We start from the raw sequence: 27131 nt of genomic DNA on the forward strand, positions 1-27131 counted from the left end.
GGATTATCATATAAATTATATCTTACAGTTTTTGAGGATTTATATTTTCTGCTTTACCAAGTATTGGCTGTCGTGGAGAAAGGGCATAGGGTCTTTCTGTTTCAGCACAAGTTTTAAGAGGAGGTGATTCTGTAGTCCTTTGTACACTGATTTTGAAAACCACTGTTTTCTAGTTTTTATAGTCTTTTAAGTGAAAACAGAATTTAAGCCTAACTGACATTTCTTTCTTAGTAGCTCACGTGGGAATTGGAGAACTCTAGAACAGCGTCTGAAATAACAGGAAGAGTTAGGGAACCAGACTGCAAATGTGTACATTGTAAATCAGTCTCTATTTCTAAAGTACACAATGTTCTTAGGATTACACAGGACAAACCGTACAATAACAGAGTACAAGGGGAAATATGTTTTGAAAAGAATCTTTGTCTTATTAACATTTTAAACGTGAATATCTTTTCTGACTTCTAATTTTGAGAATCACTTTCCGTTTTTTTCTAAAGGGAGACCGTGTCCCACATCTGTAGTCACTTTATTTAAAGCGTTCCGGAAAAGGGGATTATCTTCTTTAAGCAAAGCTTCTAAATACCTGTCAATCTGCTCCTGGTCTCCTGCTGGACTACCCTGGAAAAGAGAATCAACAATCAGAGCAGGCCAAGAAGCTGCAGGCTACACCCCTGTAATATGGGTGGCCTCGGGACAGTCCTCCTTAGGGTTCCTGCAGCAGCAAAACCCACCTGGCCCTGGAATAATGCCCTTCATCTTTTAAAATGTTTTCACCTTTAACCTCATTTTGTGCTCACAAGCAGTTAGGAACTTGGGTCATTTCTTTTTCTTCCTTAGTGGAGGTTAGGTTCAACTGGTTTCCATCTATTTAATTACTTGTCATATTCCTAAAGCCACTCCGCCTCCACCTTGTCCTTCTCTGTAATAGATTCTCGTCTCCCCATTTTTAAAAAATTTTATTTTTTTATTCTTTTAAAGATTTTATTTATTTGTCAGAGAGAGAGAGAGAGAGCGAGCACAAGCAGGGGGAGGAGCAGAGGCAGAGGGAGAAGCAGGCTCCCCACTGAGCAGGGAGCAGGATATGGGGCTCGATCCCAGGACCCTGGAATCATGACCTGAGCTGAAGGCAGATGCTTCACCAACTGAGCCACCCAGGTATCACTCGTCTCCCATTTTAAAAGTTTATGAATCTGGAGTGCCTGGGGGGCTCGGTAGGTTAAATGGCCGCTTTTAGCTCAGGTCAGGATCCCAGAGTTCTGGGATCGAGCCCCATGTCGGGCTCCCTGCCCAGTGGGGAGTCTCCTCTCTGTCTCCCTTTGCTCCCCACCCCTCCTTGTGCTCTCCCTCTCACCCAAATAAATAAAATCTTTAAAATAAAAGTTCATGAATCTTTAGCCTTCTAGGCGAAACAGATGAGTAGGCAGATTTTGACTTCTCTGCCGGTTCTCTTCCTCTGCAGCATCTTTACCCCTAACCCTTGGCTTCCCGCCCTCATCTGTCTCCTTTTCTCTCCTTTCCCCCAGTTCTCTATTTGGGCAATTTCATACTCTCCTTCCCTGGGCTGCTTAGTCCAGGAACAGGTGGGCAAATGCCCCCTCTTCACGGACTTAAATATCACTCCCTCAAGCCCAGCCATGGGCTTAACCTGCTCTCCAACCTGGGCTGACGGATAAGAGAATTTTGAAAAAGGACCTTTCAGAAACAATCCCAGTTTTATGATTGTTCCCAGTCAGTGGCAACACCATCCTAGCTTCTCCATCGCTCACCCAGTTCCATTAACTGTGCTTCTGCTCGGCTCCCTCTGCCCTAGGCCTCAGACAAGTCTGAACTGTACTGAGTCCCAGCTTTGTGACTGGGGCCCTGTCCCTACAGACAAGCTCACCTGATAGTCATGTTCACCTAGATTTTCACTCACTGGCCCTGAGCAATGAATGCCCTGTGTGACCCCTTCTGACACTGACAGCTCTCCGTCTGCTCGGTTGACTCTAATTCTTTGGCTCTGCTCTGTGCCTGGCAAACCAGACTTCCTTCTAGGACTTCCGGCTGGTTCTGTCCCCAGCCTCTGCATGGGCCTGCTCGGTCCATCTGCCCTGGGTCCCCCTCATTTCTCATCTCTGTTCTACACCAGTGCAGTAGGCTCTGGCGATCAGAGGTGGTGGAAATCGAAATTTGAAGTCATGGATGAGAGTAACTCTATGTGGGCAAGGATTCCTTTGAGTACCTCTCCAATGATACTAGATATACTCTGCGGGCTAAAGCCCCTCGCCTCCTTACCAAACTTCGTGAATAAAACAAATTAGTAGAATTCCTCTGGCTACTGTGCGGGAAAACCAGGGGTTTGGCATAGAAGGAAGAGCAAATCATAATTCTTTCATGTTTTTCTCCTAGCCACACATAGATGTGCTATTATGAAAGCCAATAATTTTTTTAAATTTTATTATGTTATGTTAGTCACCATACATTACATCACTAGTTTTTGATGTGGTGATCCACAATCCATTGTTTGCATATAACACCCAGTGCTCCATTCAATACGTGCCCTCCTTAATACCGAAAACCAATAATTTTTATGAACTTTTTTGATATAGAGTAGTATTCGATTTTTATGACACAGAATTTCTTTGGTCTCTTGAGTTTTTGTTAGTAGAACAACCATCATTGCTGAAACCGTACCTTGGTGCCAGGCTCCGTATCAGATCTTTCACACATAAAAAACATTTGCCACCCTTTACAGCCACAAGAACCACAAGAGCTGTTGCCTAGGCCACCTAAGGCAGGGGGAGGGTGGTATCATTTTTGCTGTATACTTAAATTAAGCAAAAATATTTTCTGAGTTTCATTTTGTACTTAATAATATAAGAGAAACCCCAAAGAACCCAAAAGACGTACATTTTGTGAAGGAGGAATGGATTCACCTTGAAATGTTCACAGCCGGGACTGGAACCCAGGTGGCCTGGCTTCAAAGCCCATGCTCATCATGTACTATCCTGATGTGTGCGCATTTCCTGGTCTCTCCCTGACTCCCTTTCCTGGGCAAGGTAACCCTCCACTCAGTCAGGGCTCTCTGTGGGGCACTCAGCTCCTGCCCTCTCACCTTGCATGGCCCAGGAAGGCCCTGTCTCCTGTCCCAGACTCAGGGCCTGTGTCTGAGTACAAAATACCACATGCTTCCTAGGCTCAACTGTTGATTTCTCATTTCTAGCATCTATGGAAAGACTCTTCAACCATGGCTATACATATTTTAATTTTTTATGGATTATATCCAGCCTTTCTACATGCTGTAGAAAGAAGATGGACTTTCCCTCATTAGCTCAATCCATCACAGGAGCCCTGTTCTGTATGCGTTCGTCCATCCAAACAAGATGAACAGCATACTTACACAACGTTTCCTGACCTCTAACCTCTCCTCAAAGATTAGAAGAGACCATTTTTAATTATGTATTGAGATAAAAATTAAAATACTTTGTTGTCTGATAAAATTGGAAAAAATTTCCTACTGGAAATACACAGTTGAGGAGACAGGGTTGATCAAACTCTACCTAGTTCAGTGCTCTCTCCACAAAGTACATTCCCACTACTCCAAATTTTGTTACTTACCAGCTGGAGTTTCTGCAATAGTGCTGCCAGTTTTACCCGAAGATTATTCAGTTTATCTTCAGTAATTTTTCTTTTTTCTTCACATTGTCCCAGAGATATTTCATTAACCACTCCTCTTCGATTTGCATCATAGATAATGGACTGCATTTTTCTCTTTAGTTCTCTTTCATATTGGGCCATGTAAACATTCTGGATCTGGGAATGTTTTTAAAAACAGTTTTAGTATATTTTTCAAGTACTACTTTTCGCCCTAATATCAGAAAGCGATTTCATATTCCAGTTCTGCACGTATGTACCAAGTGTCAACTCTACACCTGTGTATGAAATTTAAGACACGGAGACACCCTGAAGGAACTTGCAATCTGTTGGAAGAGGAAGAAAGACCAGGAAAAACGTGTGATGCTCCAGTAACTATGAGGATGGGAGAAGCACACCAAGGTGAGCTTGGACACCCTCGCTTTGAAATGGAAAAAGAATCCAGTAGTGGTTGGATTTCTCTGCCCACCAGTGATACCAGAGTATGCAAGGCACAAAGGGGGTGGCTGGTAGTGACCCCCTCTCCACAGCACCAGAACTCACAGGCAGTGACAGAATGGCAGGCCACGTAGGGCTTTGCTGGCAGATGATGGCGTGTTATTTAGAACTCATGTCTGTAGCATCTGAAAAGCACAGAAGCTACAGTCAGAGTAATTCCTGTTCTGTGACTTTCTTCAGGTCCCTTGTCCTGATGCAAAGAATATGGTTGTTGACGTACACATGTGACCCTTGCTAATTCGAGTCTTGGTTGTTTCCCACGAGTTCATGATGTGACCAAGGCACTCACAGAGTAGAAAAGGGAATGGAGAAGCCAAACGCTCCAATTTCTTTCTTTTTTTTTTTTTAAAGATTTTATTTATTTATTCATGAGAGACAGAGAGAGAGAGAGAGAGGCAGAGGGAGAAGCAGGCTCCCAAGGAGCAGGAAGCCCGATGCGGGACTCGATCCCAGGACCCTGAGATCATGACCTGAGCCGAAGGCAGACGCTTAACCATCTGAGCCACCCAGGCGCCCAAAACGCTCCAATTTCAAAATGACATGTGTCATTTTGTGTCAACATTTGGAGAGGGCTGGGGGATATTCTGAGAAAAGAGATACAGAGCAAATCCTGTTTTGATACATATTTGAATGTTTCTGTAAAAAGGAGATTGCTGTGTTCTGATATGACTGCACTGCCAGGAAAACTGTAAGGTGGTCTCATTTGTCTTCTGGGTCTACCCTTGCCCCCTGCCCCCACCACATTCACTAATACCTACAGACCCCTCCCAGACACTGTCCATATCAGTCCCTTTAAACATCCATTTCTCCTCTTTCTATAAAATCCTTTAAACAAACAAACAAAAACCTCTAAATATACCGAATTCCATTTAACATTCACTAACCACCTCCTAAATTCAAGGCACTGAATTTTGTTATAGGTGATACAAAGATACAGAAGATCCAGTCCTTGGTCGCAAGAAGCGTCCAGTCTATAGAATGAGATAATGTAAGTATGCAAATACTGTGTCTTATGGGAGAAGCTGCAAGGTGCCCCCAAGCAAGGCACAGATATTTTTTTTTTAAAGATTTTATTTATTTATTTGAGAGAGAGAGAATGAGAGACAGAGAGCACGAGAGGGAAGAGGGTCAGAGGGAGAAGCAGACTCCCTGCCGAGCAGGAAGCCCGATGTGGGACTCGATCCCGGGACTCCAGGATCATGACCTGAGCCGAAGGCAGTCGCTTAACCAACTGAGCCACCCAGGCGCCCAAGGCACAGATATTTTTAGAGTTGAGAGGACGGTATGAATTCCCATTAAAAAGCATTAAGCTGCTTAAAGTACTTAACTTTATTGGATTAATATCAGTAACTTATCCTCCAATTATTTATGCTTTTTTAAAAACATTTTTATATATTTATTTATTTGGGGGAGAGAGAGAACGAGCAGGGGGAGGAGCAGAGGGAGAGGGAGAAGCAGGCTCCCCGCTGAGCACGGCCCTCACGGACTTGATCCCAGAACCCTGAGGTCATGATCTGAGCTGAGGGCAGACGCTTAACCGAATGAGCCACCTATGAGCCCTTATTTATGCTTTTCATGTGTTATTAATTAAGAGGAGTAATTGGACCCTGAATGTAAATGGGCTAAATGCCCCAATCAAAAGATACAGGGTATCAGATAAAAAAAACAAGACCCATCGATATGCTGTCTGCAAGAGACTCATTTTAGACCCAAAGACACCACCAGATTGAAAGTGAGGGGGTGGAAAACCATTTACCATGCTAATGGACACCAAAAGAAAGCTGAGGTGGCAATCCTTATATCAGACAAATTAGATTTTAAACCAAAGACTATAATAAGAGATGAGGAAGGACACTATATCCTACTTAAAGGGTCTATCCAACAAGAAGATCTAACAATTGTAAATATCTATGCCCCTAACATGGCAGCAGCCAATTATATAAGCCAATTAATAACAAAAGCAAAGAAACACATTGACAACAATACAGTAATAGTGGGGGACTTTAACACTCCCCTCACTGAAATGGACAGATCATCTAAGCAAAGGATCAACAAGGAAATAAAGACTTTAAATGACACACTGGACCAAATGGACTTCACAGATATATTCAGAACATTCCATCCCAAAGCAACAGAATACACATTCTTCTCTAGTGCCCATGGAACATTCTCCAGAATAGATCACATCCTAGGTCACAAATCAGGTCTCAACCGGTACCAAAAGAACGGGATCATTCCCTGCGTATTTTTGGACCACAATGCTTTGAAACTAGAACTCAGTCACAAGAGGAAAGTGGGAAAGAACTCAAATACATGGAGGCTAAAGAGCATCCTACTAAAGCATGAATGGGTCAACCAGGAAATTAAAGAAGAATTAAAAAAAATTCATGGTGGGGCACCTGGGTGGCTCAGTTGGTTAAGCGACTGCCTTCGGCTCAGGTCATGATCCTGGAGTCCCGGGATCGAGTCCTGCATCGGGCTCCCTGCTCAGCGGGGAGTCTGCTTCTCCCTCTGACCCTCCCCACCTCATGCTCTCTCTATCTCATTCTCTCTCTCAAATAAATAAATAAAATATTTAAGAAGAAAAAAAAATAAAGTAAAATCAATGCACAGAAATCAGTGGCATTTCTATACACCAACAACAAGACAGAAGAAAGAGAAATTAAGGAGTCGATCCCATTTACAACTGCACCCAAAACCATAAGATACCTAGGAATAAATCTAACCAAAGAGGCAAAGAATCTGTACTCAGAAAACTATAAAATACTCATGAAAGAAACTGAGAAAGACACAAAGAAATGGAAAATATTCCATGCTCATGGATTGGAAGAACAAATATTGTGAAGATGTCAATGCTACCTAGAGCAGTGTACACATTTAAGCAATCCCTATCAAAATACCATCAACTTTTTTCAAAGAAATGGAATAATCCTAAAGTTTGTATGGAACCAGAAAAGACCCCGAATAGCCAGAGGAATGTTGAAAAAGAAAAGCAAAGCTGGTGGCATCACAATTCCAGACTTCAAGCTCTATTACAAAGCTGTCATCATCAAGACAGCATGGTACTGGCACAAAAACAGACACATAGATCAGTGGAACAGAAGAGAGAGCCCAGAAATGGACCCTCAACTCTATGGTCAACTAATCTTTGACAAAGCAGGAAAGAATGTCCAATGGAAAAAAGACAGTCTCTTCAACAAATGGTGTTGGGAAAATTGGACAGCCACATGCAGAAGAATGAAACTGGACCATTTCCTTACACCACACACAAAAATAGACTCAAAATGGTTGAAAGACCTCAATGTGAGACAGGAGTCCATCAAAATCCTAAAGGAGAACACAGACAGCAACCTCTTTGACCTCAGCCGCAGCAACTTCTTCCTAGAAACATCGCCAAAGGCAAGGGAAGCAAGGGCAAAAATGAACTATTGGGACTTCATCAAGATAAAAAGCCTTTGCACAGCAAAAGAAACAGTCCACAAAACCAAAAGACAACTGACAGAATGGGAGAAGATATTTGCAAATGACATATCAGATAAAGGGCTAGTATCCAAAATCTATAAAGAACTTATCAAACTCAACACCCAAAGAACAAATGATCCAATCAAGAAATGGGCAGAAGACAGGAACAGATATTTTTCCAAAGAAGACATCCAAAGGGCCAACAGACACATGAAAAAGTGCTGAACATCGCTCAGCATCAGGGAAATCCAAATCAAAACCTCAATGAGATACCACCTCACACCAGTCAGAATGGCTAAAATTAACAAGTCAGGAAACGACAGATGTTGGTGGGGATGCGGAGAAAGGGGAACACTCTTACACTGCTGGTGGAAATGCAAGTTGATGCAGCCATTCTGGAAAACAGTATGGAGGTTCCTCAAAAAGTTGAAAACACAGCTACCATACGACCCAGCAATTTCACTACTGAGTATTTACCCCAAAGATACAAATGTAGTGAACCAAAGGCTATGTGTACCGCGATGTTTATAGCAGCAATGTCCACAATGGCCAAACTATGGAAAGAGCCAAGATGTCCATCAACAGATGAATGGATAAAGAAGAAGTAGTATATATATACAATGGAATATTATGCAGCCATCAAAAGGAATGAGATCTTGCCATTTGCAACGATGTGGATGAAACTGGAGGGTATTATGCTGAGCGAAATAAGTCAATCAGAGAAAGACATGTATCATATGATCTCACTGATATGAGGAATTCTTAATCTCAGGAAACAAACTGAGGGTTGCTGGAGTGGTGGGGGGGTGGGAGGGATGGGGTGGCTGGGTGATAGACATTGGGGAGGGTATGTGCTATGGTGAGCGCTGTGAATTGTGTAAGATTGTTGAATCACAGACCTGTACCTCTGAAACAAATAATATATTATATGTTAAAAAAAAGAAGATAGTAGGAAGGGAAAAATGAAGGGGGGAAATGGAGCGGGAGATGAACCGTGAGAGACTATGGACTCTGAGAAACAAACAGGGTTTTAGAGGGGAGGGGGTGGGGGGGATGGGTTAGCCTGGTGATGGGTATTAAAGAGGGCACATATTGAATGGAGCACTGGGTGTTATACGCAAACAATGAATCATGGAACACTACATCAAAAACTAATGATATAATGTATGGTGATTAACATAACATAATAAAATTAAAAAAAAAAAAAGAGGAGTATTTGGGAGCAGGGACCCAAATACCACTCCACAGTGGCAAACACTTGCCAATATGTGTGTATTCACACACATACACACACATGCTTACACAATGTATTCCATTAAAGGTGAGACTTAATTGTGAGATTTGTGGATTGCCATGTAAAGAAATCTTAGATTTTTAGAGTCTCAAACTACCCAGACACTTGTGTGGGGACACCAAGAATTAATGTGATGCTGAAATCCTTGGCCTGCCTCTGCCCATTCTTACCTTATTTCCCTGAGTTGCAGGCCTCATTCTTCCAGGAAAACACCAAGCTCATTCCTGCCTCAGGCCCTTCACCCTTGCTGCTTTCTCTGTTCAGTGAGTTCAAGCCCAGCCTCCACAAGGCTCACTGCTTGCCTCAGGTCTGTGCTAAAACATGGCTCAGGTACCCTTTGCTCTGAAATAGGCTGCCCCTTCCCCAACACACACCGTCACAGTCTACCCCCAGGCCCTGCACAATTATTTTATGTTTATTTACGTGTTTAGTAGCTATCATTATGTGATGTTACATTATGCTCTGTTATCTGTGTTTCCTCTAGAACGTAACCTCAATGTAAAAAAGCACTGGTTTTGTTCACCCCCTGTATTTCCCACGTGTGCCACACCATCGGCACTAAATGCGGAGAATTAGGAGAGCAGATGTGCAGCGTTCACAGCAAGGGGGTTTTAAGCACACAGGCCAATCCTGCCCTGAAATCCAGGCTATGTTCTGAAATCTTGGAGGGATACCCACTTTCGAACATCCTCAATTCAACCCACAAGAAGTTGATGACTTCCGGGCACCTGGGTGGCTCAGTCGGTTAAGCATCTGCCTTCGGCTCAGGTCATGATCCCAGGACCCTGGGATCGAGTCCATGAGGGCCGGGCTCAGCAGAGAGTCTGCTTCTCTCTCTCCCTCTGCTCCTTCCCCTGCTCGTTCTCTCTCTCCCCCAAATAAATAAATATATAAAACTCTTTTTTTAAAAAGCACAAATAATTGGAGGATAAGTTACTGATATTAATCCATGTACTTTAAGTAGCTTAATACTCTTTAATGGGGAGTCCTGCATCTGTGTCCCTGCTCAGTGGGGAGTCTGCTTCTCCCTCTGACCCTCCCCCCTCTCATGCTCTCTCTCTCAAGTAAATGAAATCTTTAAATAAAAAAAAAAGTTGATGACTTCCAATTAAGGCAATAACCACCTCCTCCAGGAAGCTTCATAGATGCTTCCTTGTGGGGGTTTTAGTTAACCCCAGGGAGTGCCGTACCCCATGGCCAGAAGGTGGAGTAGGGTAAATAATTCAAGGAGGACAGAGTCATAGATAGCTCAGATGTCACCAGTCACACAGAGTTCTTAGTGTTCAAAGCTCTAGAATTTCACAGCTTTTGCCATCTGAATGAAAGCCAGGGAACACATTTTGATAAAAGCAATAGTAGCAAGAAAACAAACCAAAACAAGTAAAATTAAAAAGAAATCTGAAAAACATTATTGCTTATCAGCAATATTGATAACACTTGAATGGATGTGAAGGGCGTTATGCTAAGTGAATACAGGCAATCAGAAATTGACACATAATATATGACTCCATTTCTATAGCATGACTGAAATGACAAAATGATAGAGATGGAGAACCAATTAGCGGTTGCCTGGAGTTGGGGTGCTTGTTTGTGTGCAGTGTGACTATAAAGGAGAGAACCGGGAGATCTCTGTGGTGGTGGGAGTCTGGATCCTGGCTTTGGTGGTGGTTACACAAATCCACACATATGAATAAAATGAGACACATATTTCACCAACTTCAATTTTGTGGTTTTGATATTCTACTATAATTATATAATTAAGATGTAAGCATTGGGAAAAATGGAAAGGTACATGAGACCTCTCTACTGTTTTGTAATTTCCTGTGTATCTAGAATTACTTCTCAATAAAAAGTTCAGAAGGCAACAGTGTTCATACAGTATGACATTAAGAATGTTTATATAGCCCACTATTTTCAAGGTCATATCTTAGTCTCTCAAAGTTCACAGTTTTCTAACCAAGCAAACGATATTTCCTTCGAACACTACCAGCCAGTTTCCTGATTTATTCTTCTGTCTTTCTCAGGCTAACATTTTCAGGAGGTTTCTATAAAAGGTAGCAATTTTGAGAACTTTCAAAGCTCAATGTAAAAGGACTTCTGGTTGTATTAACCTTTTAATTAGGAGTAGAGAATTGTAACAAGATGAGAGGCTTAGTTCTGCTGGTTAAACCTACTCTTGTAGAGGTATTTGAGGCAGATCAAAAATGGAATTCTTTCCAAACTCCATTAATTCAGAACAGAATTAGGATTTGAAAGAAAGGATATTCAACTGAGATTTTAATTTTCTGCCTTGAACTTAAAAAGTCAGAGTTCTAGCAGCTCTGGAGCTCCAGAATCCTAACAAGTTAGCACAAAGGAAGTCTGGCCTACAAGAGCTATAGATTTTTTACTCTACTTATAGGTATGTGACACATGAGTGTTTATGTGGGCCGGTACTATAGCAAAAACAATCAACCTTGATTCAGTGTACAAATGGTAGGGTCGAGATGCATTCAAAGGTACTGATTGAATGCTGGCAGGATACAGAGTTTGATAAGAAAGAATTGCTAACTTCAAGGATTCTATGATCGAGTTAAGGAGAAAATAAAATACAAGAAACAACTACAATACAGGGCAGAAAGTTTAATTAATGCTAAAATAGTTTTAAGTTTCTCTCAGAACACAGAAAGTCAAGATTAAGTTCACATGGACAGATTGAGGAAGGCTTGAAGTGGAAGGTGACATTGACCAGACCCAACATTGGGTGGGGAGCATTTCAAGAGCCCAACTGCAGACTGGGAGAGTAGACAAGAGTGCTCTGGGAGACAGCATGGGAAAAGGCTCAGAGGCAGGCCAGTCTGGTAGACTGGAACAATTTCATTTCGGATGGGGCAGGTGGTTTGTGAGAGGAAAGAATAAAAGATGGTGGTTTAGGCAAAGTCGTAGAGGACCACCTATGTGGTCATAAATCATCTACTATTAATAGTAGTTATGGAAACCAGGACAAGGTGACCAAAGACATCTGTGACTTATCAAGGATCCTCCTGTGTTTTGATGTAGCCATCTTTATTAAAAGTACGCAGCTTAAATCAAGTTGCATAGATCTGTCCTCTACATGGATTTCAAAAAATGATTTTAATAGTTTTTATAACCATCCACTTAAAATTACCAATCAATAATAAAGTCCTCATGACCAGTTTCATGTTGGGGAAGTCATGATCACAATGATTCTGTATTTTGCTTGCAACAACATCTCTGTTTCAACAGGAAGTCATGGTCTCCTGACTGTTTATCTTGCTTTGATTCTTTGAATTCCACTTGCCCTAAACACTAAGAGGATTCTACTCATCACTTCTGCTAACATGGTTCACCTTGCGTAAATACTTCCCTTATTCAGTCTGGTCTCCAGAACCCAACCACAGTCTGGCTCCATTACTGATCATACAGATACTAGAAAAATATCACTTAGGAACAGACGTGAAAGACACACATAAGCCTGGATAAACTAAGGTGCGTGACAACCTAATTCTTTGCAAATTTCTAAGTTTCATAGTGTTAAGTATTTAAGTCAGAGATCCCTAACCAGTAAATGAAGATCTATGGGAAGATCCAGGAGCCTGACTAGTAATTCTTGGAACTGGCTGCCACAGACTTCCAGTTGGGACAATTGCTGGTGGGACACTAAACAACCTGCCCACCACACACCCCCCCATTCCACTGTCAGCAGCCCCCCATACGCATCTCATCATGCCACATCAAGGTCTCTAGTAAGTAAACAATAATTCTTTTACACCAAAAGGATGAGAAGCTGTGGTATACGTACAGCAAGTTACACACGCAGACCCTGTCACAGGATGAAGGAGCACAGTCTGGGTAAAGGGAAGATGGAAGACAGTGATGCAGAGAACGAGCATGGAGTGGGACACATCTGGGTTCCAATCCTGAAACTGTTACTTACTTGTATCATGAGACTGACTATTACCTTGCTGACTCTCTCAGCAAGAGAGAGAGAGTCTCAGATGGCAAAAGCTGTGAAATTCTAGAGCTTTGAACACTCAGTTATACATGGTTGAGGAACATGTATAACATAAGATAGTGGCATCTACCTCCCAATGTTTTGAGGGTTAATGAGGTATTGGCTTATATAAAAGTTTAGTTTAGTGTCTACCTCTACTGGGCCTTGATCAATCCCTGCTTTACAGTCATGGATGAAAATAATATAGTGCTAGAAATAGGATCAAAAATATATTGAATGAAAACTTCGTCCTGTAATCTAGTTAGGAAATGTGGACAAGCACGTCTTCAAGGCTGAAAATGTTCAGTGACTCCTTTTCAATGGACATTATTCAGGAAATAAACTCACTCTTCAGTTGAACAGGGATGGGAAACCTTCATTTCCATCTGTTTATCACAGTCCACTAGGCACCCATTCAGAAACATCAAAGGCAAATATATCGACAAGGCTGTGAAATTTAGGCACATCCTACACTTCAAATACTTTGTGATGCAGCCTTTCTAAGGAAGAGTCTGGTTTACGTTCTAATTTTCATCTCAAGTTTGTCTGGTTATATATCTTTGGGAACTTACTTCGTAGTTCTATTTCACTTATGAAACAAGAATATCCAAATCTATTCCATTCCCTACAAAAGAGATGAGGCGGTGCCCTTCTTTCTGTTTCTGCTTCCCATGATTCCAGGGGTCACCACCCACCTCCTTCCTAGTCTTTATAGGTTTGCATGTTATTTTTAGTTTTCCAAAAGATGGCTGTAAGCATAAGTACTTTTAGTAGTATTAATTGTTTTTATAACTACTTTTATAATGGAAAAATCATAAACTTAAAAAACTGTTGACAGGATACTAAAAAACAAAAAAAACCAAACAAACCAAAAAACCCCCCGGAGATATCAAACTGTCCAAAATAATTAAAAACTCTAATCTGCAAATGATTTCTGGTTTAGTCCAGTGTCTCAAGGACTTAACCTATTTCTTAAAGACACCGAACATCATATATTCTGTTCAAAATATAGTCCTACTCCCAGTGTTTCATAATCTTTTTGCTGTGGAAACATTTGCATTTTAAAATTCAAAAAAGATGTTGCTTTGTGACATCTGATATGCTACCCATTAATCTTAGTCTCCGTAAGAGAATACAAATTTGATTTCCTTCCAAACCTAACATTTGGAAACGTATATTATTTCTCCTTTGGAATACGGGATCATTTAGAATATAAATGACTACATTTATAAAAAACATTAAAAAGCTTACCTGGTTGAAGCACATTCTCAGCTTTTTGTTTGTCTGCTCTGGGCATTGCTCCAGCTGTTTTTGTAAATAATAGGACAGGATATTAGCTTTTAGAAAATGAGCTGTCTACAATGGAGTTATAATGTGCAAGTATCTAGTATAAAAAACCATCAAAGCCTAGAACTGGCCAACATTGGTACTGGGGTCTTTTAAGCCTGGGTCCAATTAAATTAATTAAAGTATACCTCACCTTATTCCAAAAAAAACAGATTAAGGCAGTTTACATAATAAACAACATGGTTAAACAACTGCAGAAGAAAAAAAAGTGAAGGAAAAGTAAATGACAAAGATTATTCAAGAGGATGTCAAGAAGGTAGCTGGAGTCTGGGTCTCTGGAATGGGAACACCACAGAAAAAGACTGGGGAGTTACAGGCATATGGGATAGTATTTAAAGTCACAGACTTGTCTAGGTCACCTAGAAACAGCACTTAACAGAGAGAAGAAAATGGCCCAGGAATGGGCCCTCAGACGTGCCAACATTTAGAAACCAAAGAGAGAAGGAATTGAGTTGCCAGCAGAAAAGACGGGAGGAAGAAAAGCGAGAAAATGGGAAGTGCGTTGTCACGGAAGCGACACAAAGAAAGTGGTTCAGGAAGAAAAAAGTGGTCAAACTGGGCCGGTCTCTCAGAGGTCAGGTAGGGTAAGAGTGACCACCGCATCTGTCGGCCTAGTGGTCACTGGTGGCCTCACAAGACAGTCCCAGGGAAGTAACAGGGTTGGAACCCTGGCAGGGAGATGGGGAGGGGGAGGAGGAGGAGGTGAGGGTAGAAGGTGAGGGAGCAGAAGCCATAATTATACATTAGAAAATTAAGGGTTTCTCCCCGGGATCAGATTAAAGCATAAGTCACCTCTGTCAAATTATTTGGTGTTCTTTTCACTAACAGTCTTTCCATGTATATCCATCCTCTCCACAAGCAATGCTGAGCATGAAGGCAGAGAAAGCATCCTCCCACCCTCTTGTACCCCAAGGTTCTTCTGGGCTCCAGGGAGCACCTTCTGGCAGCCCCAGGCCTGCACAGCTCACTCAGCCTCGCCACAGGCTGCAGTGACTTAGCAGCCTGCAGACAACCCATATGAGCCCAGGTAGCTGAACAGAGTTTTCTTTCTAATCCTATATGGCACTGTCCCTGAAAGGAGGTTTGGTAAATAGAATTTTCTTCATCTTTCCCTGTGATGTGTTAATGATTTTAGTAAGACTAGTGCTCTGGGCACCTGACACGGCTGACCCACCCAATCCTCACCTCAGCCCCCCATAACGAGTGGTTGAGGAACATGTATCCAAGCAATAGAAACTCTATTTTTGGTGTCATGGAGGGAAGTCAGGGACCAAGTCCTGCTTCTTTTCATCTCTGCAACTTTCTGTTCTCGGTCTGTAAGATCTTCCCGAAGTTTATCTGAACCTTTGCCACACTGGTTTTAAATGCAGTTTTCATTCTGAGTCATCCATGTGGTATAAAGATCCCCATCTTCATTCACTTAAACCATTCTAGGTCCTCCTCCCGGTAACACTTTACAATGTGTCTTCAATGAAGATTAAGGTCAGGCTATTCTGTCATTCCCTCAAAGTTCCAATAAAGCTGGCTTACCTCAAAACTTGCTGCAAGTTCCTCCACAGATGTGTAGCCAAATTCTGATGGTAGCTGATATTGAGGGAAAAAGTACTGAAGAATCTCCCTAGGAATGTGAGCAGACCGGAGATGGTCATATACAGGGAACAGGGATGCAGTGCTCACCTGTCAGAACTGCTGGGGGTTAAACATCTTGGCAAAGATGAACATTCATGCCCACCAAACTGTTTTAACCCGTCATCAAAGTCTTCCCCAAGAAGCATAGACTGGGGAAAGGGAAGTGGGCGTGGCTATAAAAAGGCAACAGGCGGTATCTTCGGGGTGAGGCGACTGTTCTGTATCTTGACTGTGTCCACGCCAACATCCTGTGATAGCGTTACCACCGGGGAAAAGTAGGTAAAGGGTACAGGGCATCTCTCTATATTATTTCTTACAACTGCTTGTGAACCAATACTTATCTTAAAATTAAAAGTTTATTTAAAAAAGAAAGGAAGAAAGAGGAAGAACGAAAGCGGAAAGAAAGGAAGGGAAAGGAAGGGAGAAAGAAAGAGAAAGAGAAAGAAAGGAAAGGAAAGGAAAGGAAAAAAAAGAAGAGAAGAGAAAAAAGAAAAGAAATGAGAGTGAGAGAGAGGAAGGAAGGAAGCAGGCGGGCAGGCAGAAAGCAGGCATGGGCTCACAATGCCCATCCATAATCAAGCAGCCCAGAAAAGCCCTGCACCTACTTGAGTGTTCTCCTTGCAGAAAACTTAACATTGCAAAATTTCTGAAGGAAAGACACTGTCTCCTGACTTTTTTTCCCCCTAAGAAAGCCAAAGAATTCAATTCTCCAGAATAATTCCTTTCATCTGGGGCTCTGCTGCTACTCTTAGAAATCATACGTGGACCCTGTTCTTTCCAGTGACTGGCCATTGTTCTGACAGGTGCTTCATTTTGCCAAGAGGCAGTAGCGCCCCGCCCTTGTAGGGTGACAGCTTTTTTGGGATTAGTCACCCAGATGATACATATCTCATTCCTGGGAGAATATGAAATCTAGAAATTTATAGCTACTCTATCTTAAAAGTGCATGGAGTGTTCTTGTGTTGAAGGGTTCTAAGAACCTCATGTATATCATCCAAGGGATTTACAAAACTTTTCAACTGTAAAATAATACGGCACACAAAAGATAAAATAGCTGTTTCTTACATAATTTACATTCCGAGTTTTTTAAGAATATTATGTTTTAATATTCATTTATAGTTTTAAGGAAATTCAATCCAAACGTTAAAAATCCTCAGCACTACACAATGTCAAATATAACACACACACACACACACACACACACACACACACACACACTCACACTCCTCAGAATTATTTGCCCAGTTAGTAAGAAGGTGAGTGAGTTCTGGGCATTTGAGATGAGCAGAAATCAGATGGGATGGAGAAGAGACCTACAAGTGGAGTCCCGAGGAAAGGTGACCTGTGGTCACCACTAGGGCTGGTTTGGTGGGACAGAAGCGAGGAGGTCTTTTACACAAACCAGCCCCTTCTCTCTCTAAATCCAGCCTCCCTTCCCCCAACACACGGTTCGAGCCTCTCCTGAGCAACAGTCCTTGTCATGGTGGGTATAAATGCTTTTGGGTTTAGATTTAGAGCATATCAACCATCTTCTGAGGAGGTGCTTCCAGAGAAGCAAATTTCAGGTGGTGGTAGCACTGGGTTGGGACTGGGAGAGGGTGAAGGGGAGGCTAGGGGAGAAAAAAGTTCTAGTTGAGTTCTGAATTATTCTCAACCTCGGCGATCTCTGCATCAGAATTTACACCACACATCATCTATCATCTAAATAATTTCTCACACAAACATACTAATATTTCTAAAGCTAGATACCATTTTAAAATAAAACACAACTTTATATAAAAGTTTTACAGCTTCTGCCATGTTGTATTTTCTCAATACACTCAAGCTCAGTAGTCCCCCAGATATTTCCTGAACCCCACCACCACATAGCTTTTACCCAGTGGCCCCTGCCAGAGCCTGGCATCTGCTCCCATGCTAGGAACCCGTACGTTCTGATTTCATGGAATTCAGCCTCATGGGGAATGCAGGCAGGGAAGCAAGTTTTTCTAGGACAGTGTGATAAATGCTGGGATGAGAATGGGAATGCAGCGCTATGGGCACCGAGATGAGGGGCCCTCCCCATCATGGGGGGCCCCGGAGGAGGAGGAGGAGTTAGCCAGCTGTGGCGCAGGAGGGTGGGGGCGCATGAAGCATGCATTCCCGGCCACTGCACTACATGCTGGGGACAAGTGTTTTCTGGCAATAGTGAGCCCCCTGGTCACATTCAACCACTCTTTATAAAGTGCTGGAAGTGTACTAAGTGCTACTATATGCTTGATATATGTAACTTCAAGTCATCTTTATGGAAACTCTTTGGTTGAGGACTTATTCTTACTTTGAGCCTCTCTGGTTTCCTAATGATTAAGGACCTCTCCCCCGCCCCCCCGCAACAGGCCCTAGCAGGTGCACTCTCCTTTGTCTCTCTCCCTCCAGGGTCTCTGCTTTCTGCCTTTGACTCTCTCTTCCCCAGAGCTGCTGCTAATTAGCTTTTCCCTCAGGGATTCTGTCCCGTAAGACCTACAAGACAGAGGACAAATTATACAGCTCCTGTGGTCTCCAAGCACAAACACACAGACCTCTTCCTTTTCCTGAAAAATTAATTCAGAAAAACTGTTAGATGCTGTTAGGAAACTGTAAGACACCAAAAATGGCAGAAGCACAAGGTCTGAATGTAGTTAAGAACTCTTAGAAAATTCCTTCATGTATTATCTTGAATCCCTTTCTTCCCTGGTATCCCTTGCCGGTATCTTCTTTTGTTCCTGGGAGGTATCAAACCTCCCTCCACTCACAAACTTCAGGTTTCCCTTAGGACATAGCGATCCTCTAATCCAGGAAAGGTACTGCCAGGAGTGTGCCAGGAGGCGCTCAGCACCAAACTGCAGGAATAAAGTGGGGTCTGTTCACCGGTAGCCACTGAGTCAGATGGATACTGTGCTGTGGGGGACTCGTGAATCACGTGCCACCTTCTCAACAGGACTCTTGTCCCACAGGAACAGCCCTTCTTCCCTTGGAGCATCTACTCATAGCTCTGCCCTCAGACTTGATAATAAAATCAGGAACATGTCTTTGTTTAACACTGTCTCTCTTCTCAAGACTTTAAGAAATAGCCTAAAGATCTTCCAGAGCTGTTACTAGCATCCAGGATTATAGGAGGTCCTCTGCTCGGATGCCCATCTCAGCTGAATTCCTATAAAATCCATACCCAAATGTGCAAGTCCAATCTGGAAGTTTTTAAAGAGTTCAACCAGGTGGGCGCCTGGGTGGCTCAGTTGGTTAAGCGACTGCCTTCGGCTCAGGTCATCATCCTGGAGTCCCAGGATCGCGTCCCGCATCAGGCTCCCTGCTCGGCAGGGAGTCTGCTTCTCCCTCTGACCCTCCCCCTTCTCATGTGCTCTCTCTCATTCTCTCTCTCTCAAATAAATAAATAAAATCTTTAAAAAAAAAAAAGAGTTCAACCAGGTGAGCTACAACCCTGAGTCAGCGCTGTTTCTGTCTGTGATGGCCAAGCTTGGAAGCGCTGCGGCTGAGGGTCATTTCCTTTTCACTCCCCAGTCCTATTCCCTTCCCAACAGAGTAGCTTTTTCTTAAGAAAAATCTCCTACTTGCATTAATACAGCTCCATTCCCTCTAGACATGAGCAGTAAAACACAGAAGTACCTGGTCACCCGGCTGCTCTTTTTAAAAAGTAACCAAGTTCATAAGCTCGGGCTTAGCTAAGAAAAAGAGCAAGCCTCTTACTGAGGTAGATTGAAACTCTCTTCTCCAACCCAGTGAAAGAGAAAGATGAGGATGAACAGAAATGGCATAGCTTAATTTCATAAAACCTGGAATCAGATCACGTTTTTTGACAGACCCCCAACTGCTCATGTATTCACTTTTGTGGGTTTTTCTCTTGCTTCGGTAACTGGCAGCCACCTGTAACAAGGGACTTCCTTTTTAAAACTTATTTTTGATACTTTTAAAATTTAAGCTAACACAAAGCATGTTTGGGCTTTTACGGAGTTGAAATAAATGAAGTCTGCCTCATTATCAAGTTTACACACACAACAATGAACTGAAACAAGGTGCCCGAGGGTTAGCAGTTCAAAGCAAGGACTATGAGACTGTGAGGATTGAAATTCCAGCTCTACCACCCAAGAGTTATGTAATGCTGGGCAGATTACTCAAACTCTACCAACATCAATTTTCTCATCCATAAAATGGGGATAATAAAAATCTAATTACCGGGCTGTTGAAAGGTTTAAGTGAGTTAACATATGCAAAGCCCTTAAGACAGTGCCTGGTACACCGGAAGTGCACAATAAATACATATTATTATTATCATTACTATTGAGAGTGAATTGAGATTTAATACTACTCTAATATTAGGATCATCTAATACAATTTAACAGTGTGGATCTGAGTTTAGCTCATCTACCTCTGACTTAACACAACTCAGTCATACCCCATAATCTGAAAATATTTTAATATCCAGCAATACTACTCTCTGCATTTTACATTAATCCCTCTCAACTTTATTAAAAGTACTCTTTGAGGGGCCCTTGGGTGGTTCAGTCTGTTAAGCATCTGACTCTTGATCTCAGTTCAGGTCTTGATCTTAGGGTCATGAGTTCGAGCCCTGTATTGGGCTCCATACTGGGCATGGAGGCTACTAAAACAAAAAAAAAGGTATTCTTTGAATACCTACTAATATATGCTAGACAGGGTGTGGAAAATCCAATCTGTTTTCAAAGATGTTACTATATTTGGGGATTAAATAAACTAATACACATAAAAAGTAACATAAGTCAGAAAACACTAAACTGAGCATAATCAGGTAATGAAAATGAACAATGAAAACTACTATTTTTACTAATTTATTCCATTAACATGAAATAAACAGAAGTGGCCGGACTCTACTTTGGCAGTGTGGAAAGGTATAAGGCTGAGGTCATGTCCAGAGTGAACCATGTGGAGGGAAAGGGCTCTATCGACTCTCTTTATCGTGTGACAAGCCAGGCAAATCTGGGGAGGGATGGTCGGTGTAAAGCACATGGAACCCTCCACGTTCTACACAATCAGCCACAATCCTCATGCCCCGAGACATGTGAAGTCTAGTTAACACAAGGAATAACACGTGGACCAGATACAGAATAGTGCAGCACAGGGGGTAAGAATAACAAAGAAGACAAGAAATCTGTTTCATCCGTGAAATGTGAGAAAACATACTGCATGCTGCTAAAGGTGAAAGAGAAGATTGATAAATGAGGAGCTCATTGTGTTCCAGTTAAGCTTTGTGTTCTGTACAATTCTTTTTCCACTTAATATTTTTGTAAAACAATCACCACAAAAAAAATGCAAGCCGGTACCAAAAAGAGCTGATTTATTAATCCATTTGGCTTTCAGAGTGTTCAGTTGATAATAGCGTGATGATTTCAAGCACCAAAAATTCTACATGTTCATTAGGGAGATGGTTTCCGGGAAATTTTAATTTTCTAGTGATGCCTAATTATAGAAGTGAATGTACTTTAATGTCTTAGTACACTCAATCACATTATCCCCTTTTTGATCACACGTAACATTAAAATTAATAGTAATGATACACTTAAATGCAGAACAAAGATGAGCCAAGGAAAAAATTAGGAAAATGATGATACACAGTGGCGCACCCAAACTCTGCTGCAACACAACCAGACAAGGCTCTCCAGATCTCAGTGTGGAGAACAGCGAAGGGTGTGTATGTGTGTGTGTGTGTGTGTGTGTGTGAGAGATAAAATGTATACATACATACACACACACACACACATATATATACACATACATATATACGTTTCTGTATGTATATGCACCTGCATCTGTGTGTGTATAGAGTGGTTCAGAGCACGAGACGACAAATCAGGGAGCCTCGGCTTAAACCCAGCCCTGTCCTAGTAGCTGGGTAATTGTGACTTTGGGTGTATTAGTTTCTCTAAGCTTCAGTTTCCTCATCCATTAAAAAAAAAAAAAAGAATAATATCAACCTCGTAAGTTTGTGGGAGTAAGGAGCTAATATATACATGATATTTGAGTGAGCCTAAATAATAATAACAGCTCAAAAATGATAGCTATTATTATCAAGAAGCAATATCCCAGTCATTGGACATGTGGGCACATTCCTATATATAATTTATTGCATACCACCTGGTCTTAGTGCTCAATTGACATGCTTGAATCTTGGAACCAGTAAGGAACAAACCAGGATTCAAATCTATGGTTACCCTACTTCAAAACTGAGGAGCTTACATATTACTTCTGGACAAATGCTGACAGAACTGGCTGGAGAATCCCATTCTTGAGGGACTATACCGTAGACCATGTCAGTATGAGACTGATTATCCATCCAGATCACTGGATTAGTGGCCTTTTTCAACTTCAACATCTGTACAACACTGAGGTCTGACCTGCTTCCATCCCATTCCCAGGCTAGTGGAGGCTTGCCAACTCAGGTGCCAGGGCAGATTTAGTGATCAAAACTTAAGTGTTAAGAAATGTATCACTCCAGCTTCATTTCTTGGTCAACAACTTGTCTCTGGATCCCTAGTATCATTAGTGAAGATGTGCCCTGATGCAAAGTCCAAGCAGATCCACCTACATATAACCAAGAGTACCTCCTCCTTTCTCCTAGGGCAGGACAGATGCTGGGAGTGTGTTTTTAAGGGACAGGTGGGACCTTCATGCCCATGTATGCAGAGCCCCACAGCCCTGGATGTTGCTGCAGAAATTTCCATAAAGCCCAGGACAACTGCAGAATGGAGTTCAAGTCCTATAGTGGTTTGCAGTCTCCTTTCACACACAAGACCAAACCCTGGGCCTGAGTAGAAGTTGTAGTTACCTTTCTCTTTGCTAACTCTCTCATTCCATTCTTTGCCAACTCTCTACTTCAGGAAGTTTTTGCAGTCACTCACTGATTAGAAAGTCAAAGTCACAGTCCGCATGGAAAATACGATTCTAACCAGGGCATGTGGTGTGTTCTCCTTGGCCGAAAGCCTCTTACTTTACAACGCAGGACACTCACAGGCTATGAACCCTAACCAAACCAACTGGCTCCACTAATTCCGTGGTGTTCCTGCTCCTGCCCCCTCCCTCTCCCTCTGTTACCTATTTTAGAGCACTCTTCTGTATACTAACTTCTTTGGCTTGATTGTAAAGCCTCCTATCATTGGTCCCCAGTTGGAAAAATTCTGAATCCTGGACTTTATTCCATCTCTAGCTGCATCCTTTGAGAACTGAGATCCAAACATCTAAATCCCTCATTTACCCTGCCCACAAATGTTAACCTTCTACACTGAACCAGAAAGTAAAACTCAATTTCCCTTGATAAGTTTCGTATCTAAAGCTACAAAAGGAGACTTTTCAGAAGGCCATTACAAATGTCATGAGGGTCCTCACCAGGCAAAAACCAAAGAAATAAAAAACGAAAGAGGAAGGCATGGGGGGCGGGAGGAAGAAATTCAGTTAGAATTCTTCATAACATCCAGGAGAGAACTAACATTCCCCCATACTGCCCGCGCACGTGACAGACCGCCTGAGGACAGGCAGTTAGCGACTGCGGTTCTATTTCAAGAGACAGTTAACCTGTGGTGTATCTGCAGTGGTATAGTTAGGAGACAAGTCATAAAGTCATTCTACGGAATCTTCTTGATAACTTTACCACCCCATGGGTGGGGGGAAAGAAAAAAGACCAGGAGTCGTCACTGCTTAGAAAGTTCAACAAAACGCATGGAAATATGTTAGCAAATATCTTTACCTTAAATTAGACGCCAGTTTTCTTACAGTTTCCTTGACAGATGTGCTTTGAGAAGACTCTTTCAGTAAAGCAGCAATGTGACAACAACCACTCACAGTGAAGCTGGTGTTGTGTCCAGGACTTGGACTTAAATCTTCCATCAGCGCGCTGCGCAAAAACAAGCCGAGGCTTATCATTTCAAAGCAGGAATCGTATTAGGTACCAATGAATTCGGAAACATTAATAGACGACAAATGAACTGTTAATACACAACAAATGAGAGCAAGGCCATAAATGTCATGCTAAAAACTGTCATTTAGGGAGTTACAGAAAATCCATTCTCAACTAGAAAAATTACTATTTATTCCTGACAAGTCTTGTTTCAAGGTTTTGGGGGGAGCCACAATTAAACAGAATTGGCGGTAATGTATTCTTAACAACGGTAGTCACATACCATTTGTCTCATTTGCTGAAAGAGGCTTTTAAACCAAAGTTCTATGTTAGCCTGGGGGAAGGTACATACAGAAATAAAACAAAAAGGGGCAAAGTCAGTTGAAAGAACTATTTGGTCAAGATCTGAAGGAAAAAGGGTGTTCCAGGTGAAGTGTAATGATCCTGGGTAGAAATGAAGCAGGGCCGCTGGGGTGGAGTGTGCGGGGAAGGTGGGGGGTGGGGAGGGGGCTGGGCCGGGGGCCGGAACTGGAGTTTATTCTAAGCAGAGCAGGCACGACCACCGAAGGGTTTCTTGCATGGAAGCAAGGTGATCTGCTGTATGTTTTAAAAGGATAACTGGCTGCAGCATGGAGAGTAACACACAATGAGGATGCTCAGAATCGTGCAGTGTGTTAAGGAGACCCAAAGCTTTCAATATTGTGGGAACAAAAAACGTTCAGGAGGGCTGGGGGACTTGCAATTTGGGAGACAAAACTGTGTAGGCAGGTAGGGGTCAGATCACGTAGGGATTTGCTTGTCAAATAAGGAGGGGGTTTTTGTAATCCTTTCATGCTAAGTGTTAAGACCACAGCTCTGGAGAGTTTTATATGTTTATACTGTATGGGTCATTCAAAAATTGGACAAGAGTTAATATCAAATAGAATGTGTTTCTACTGTCAACAGCTTTTTGGCATTAATTCTCCTAACTTCAGTTGATATTTTATTTAAGGCTAAGAACATTATAACTAATGCTTGTCTCTTAAAGAATACTTATACAGGGGCGCCTGGGTGGCTCAGATGGTTAAGCATCTGCCTTCGGCTCAGGTCATGATCCCAGGGTCCTGGGATCGAGCCCCGCATCGGGCTCCCTGCTCGGCGGGAAGCCTGCTTCTCCCTCTCCCACTCCCCCTGCTTGTGTTCCTGCTCTCGCTGTCTCTCTCTCTGTCAAATAAATAAATAAAATCTTAAAAAAAAAAAGAATATTTATACAGTATCTGAAGCCTATTAACTGTAACTTCCTTTATGCTGAAATTTTATTAAAGTAGTCCTCTAAAAATTTTTTTTATCATTTTTTGGGATGCTGAAAAATCATGCTGGCGCTGGGGGATAAAAGGTAAAATGCACTACACCTGAGCACAGAGTCCTCTCTGAACCTGTTTCTCTTCCTGCCAAATAATAATAGTGCCGACCTCCAAAGGAAAGGGAAACGAAAGTGAAAATGAACTTTTGGGACTTAATCAAGATAAAAAGCTTCTGCACAGCAAAGGAAACAGTCAACAAAACAAAGAGGCAACCCACAGAATGGGAGAAGATATTTGCAAATGACACTACAGATTAAGGGCTGGTATCCAAAATCTATAAAGAACTTCTCAAACTCAACACCCAAAAAACAAATAATTAAATCAAAAAATGGGTAGAAGACATGAACAGACACCTCTCCAAAGAAGACCTACAAATGGCTAACAGACACATGAAAAAATGTTCATCATCATTAGCCATCAGGGAAATTCAAATCAAAACCACATTGAGATACCATCTTACACCAGTTAGAATGACAAAAACTGACAAGGCAAGAAACAACAATTGTTGGAGAGGTTGTGGAGAAAGGGGAACCCTCTTACACTGTTGGTGGGAATGCAAGTTGGTACAGCCACTTTGGAAAACAGTGTGGAGGTGCCTCAAAAAATTAAAAATAGAGCTACCCTATGACCAAGCAATTGCACTATTGGGTATTTACCCCAAAGATACAGAGGTAGTGAAAAGAAGGGCCACATGCACCCCAGTGTTCATAGCAGCAATGTCCTCAATAGCCAAACTGTGGAAAGAGCCCAGATGCTCTTCAACAGATGAATGGATAAAGAAGATGTGGTCCATATATACAATGGAATATTACTCAGCCATCAGAAAAGATGAATACCCAACTTTTACATCAACATGGATGGAACTGGAGGAGATGATGCTAAGTGAAATAAGTCAAACAGAGAAAGACAATTATCATATAGTTTCACATATTTGTGGAACATAAGGAATAGCATGGAGGTCATTAGGAGAAGGAAGGGAAAAATGAAGGGGAGGGAATCAGAGGGGGAGACGAACCATGAAAGACTATGGACTCCAAGAAACAAATTGAGGGTTTTAGAGGGAAGGGGGGTAGGGGCATGGGTTAGCCCGGTGATGGGTATTAAGGAGGGCATGTATTGCATGGAGCACTGGGTGTTACATGCAAACAATGAATCATGGAACACTACATCAAAAACTAATGATGTGGGAGGATGGGTTAGCCTGGTGGTGGGTATTGAGGAGGGCACATTCTGCATGGAGCACTGGGTGTTATGCACAAACAATGAATCATGGAACACTTCATCTAAAACTAATGATGTAATGTATGGGGATTAACATAAGAATTAAAAAAAATAAAAATAAATAAAAAAAAAAAAACTAATGATGTAATGTATGGTGACTAACCTAACACAATAAAAAAAAAAGAAAGAAAAAAGCACTGGAAATGACCCTGGCTCCCTGACACTGTGCCTCACTTGATAGCCCTAAACCAGCTCTTTCCAGGCTTATTTTACTTCAGAAAAATAAATTTCTATTGTACTAAAGAATAATAATAATAATAATAATAATAGTGCCGACCTCAGAGAGATGTGCTGAGGATTAAACAAGACATACAAAGAATTCAGCCCAACCCCTACACTTAGGAAGTGCTCAGTAAATAGCACCTAATTATTATTGTTATTATGATCATCTTTATCCTCACTACCACTATTAATGAGTTTGATAAGATTCTTCCACGAAGACAGTTTTAATTGGACCACAGTTCTAACATTTCATGTTGTATATACAATTCAAAGATGATTTTAAAAAAAAGACACACACAACCTCATACAAACCTGAAAGCAACATATAATACACACACACACACACACACACAATGTGTTTTAGTTTTTGGATGAATTTTAAACTTTAACTCAAACTTTAATAAATAACTCTAGGTTAAAGCACTGTCCATAAAGTGGCACAGCAACCACATGAGGGGGAAACTGCCTCATTTAGTCAATCAACAAATATACTAACTCTGAATCAGCTGCTATTCTGGACACTAATGACACAGA

General features: G+C 41.8%; 1 protein-coding gene across 1 annotated transcript in view; it reads right to left on the reverse strand.

Moving 5' to 3' along the window:
* Nucleotides 1-474: 474 nt before the first annotated feature.
* The window catches only part of MORC1 (MORC family CW-type zinc finger 1), a 170298-nt gene continuing 143641 nt past the window's right edge, over nucleotides 475-27131 (reverse strand). The window contains exons 23-27 of the mRNA XM_021692684.1: nucleotides 23602-23748; nucleotides 15759-15846; nucleotides 14133-14186; nucleotides 3598-3792; nucleotides 475-618 (exon numbers count right to left, since the gene is read on the reverse strand). Coding sequence (XP_021548359.1) covers nucleotides 475-618; nucleotides 3598-3792; nucleotides 14133-14186; nucleotides 15759-15846; nucleotides 23602-23748 — 628 coding nt within the window. The remainder of the gene's footprint in view (nucleotides 619-3597; nucleotides 3793-14132; nucleotides 14187-15758; nucleotides 15847-23601; nucleotides 23749-27131) is intronic.

Source organism: Neomonachus schauinslandi, chromosome 1 (assembly GCF_002201575.2).
Source record: "Neomonachus schauinslandi chromosome 1, ASM220157v2, whole genome shotgun sequence".
Classification (NCBI taxonomy): domain Eukaryota; kingdom Metazoa; phylum Chordata; class Mammalia; order Carnivora; family Phocidae; genus Neomonachus; species Neomonachus schauinslandi.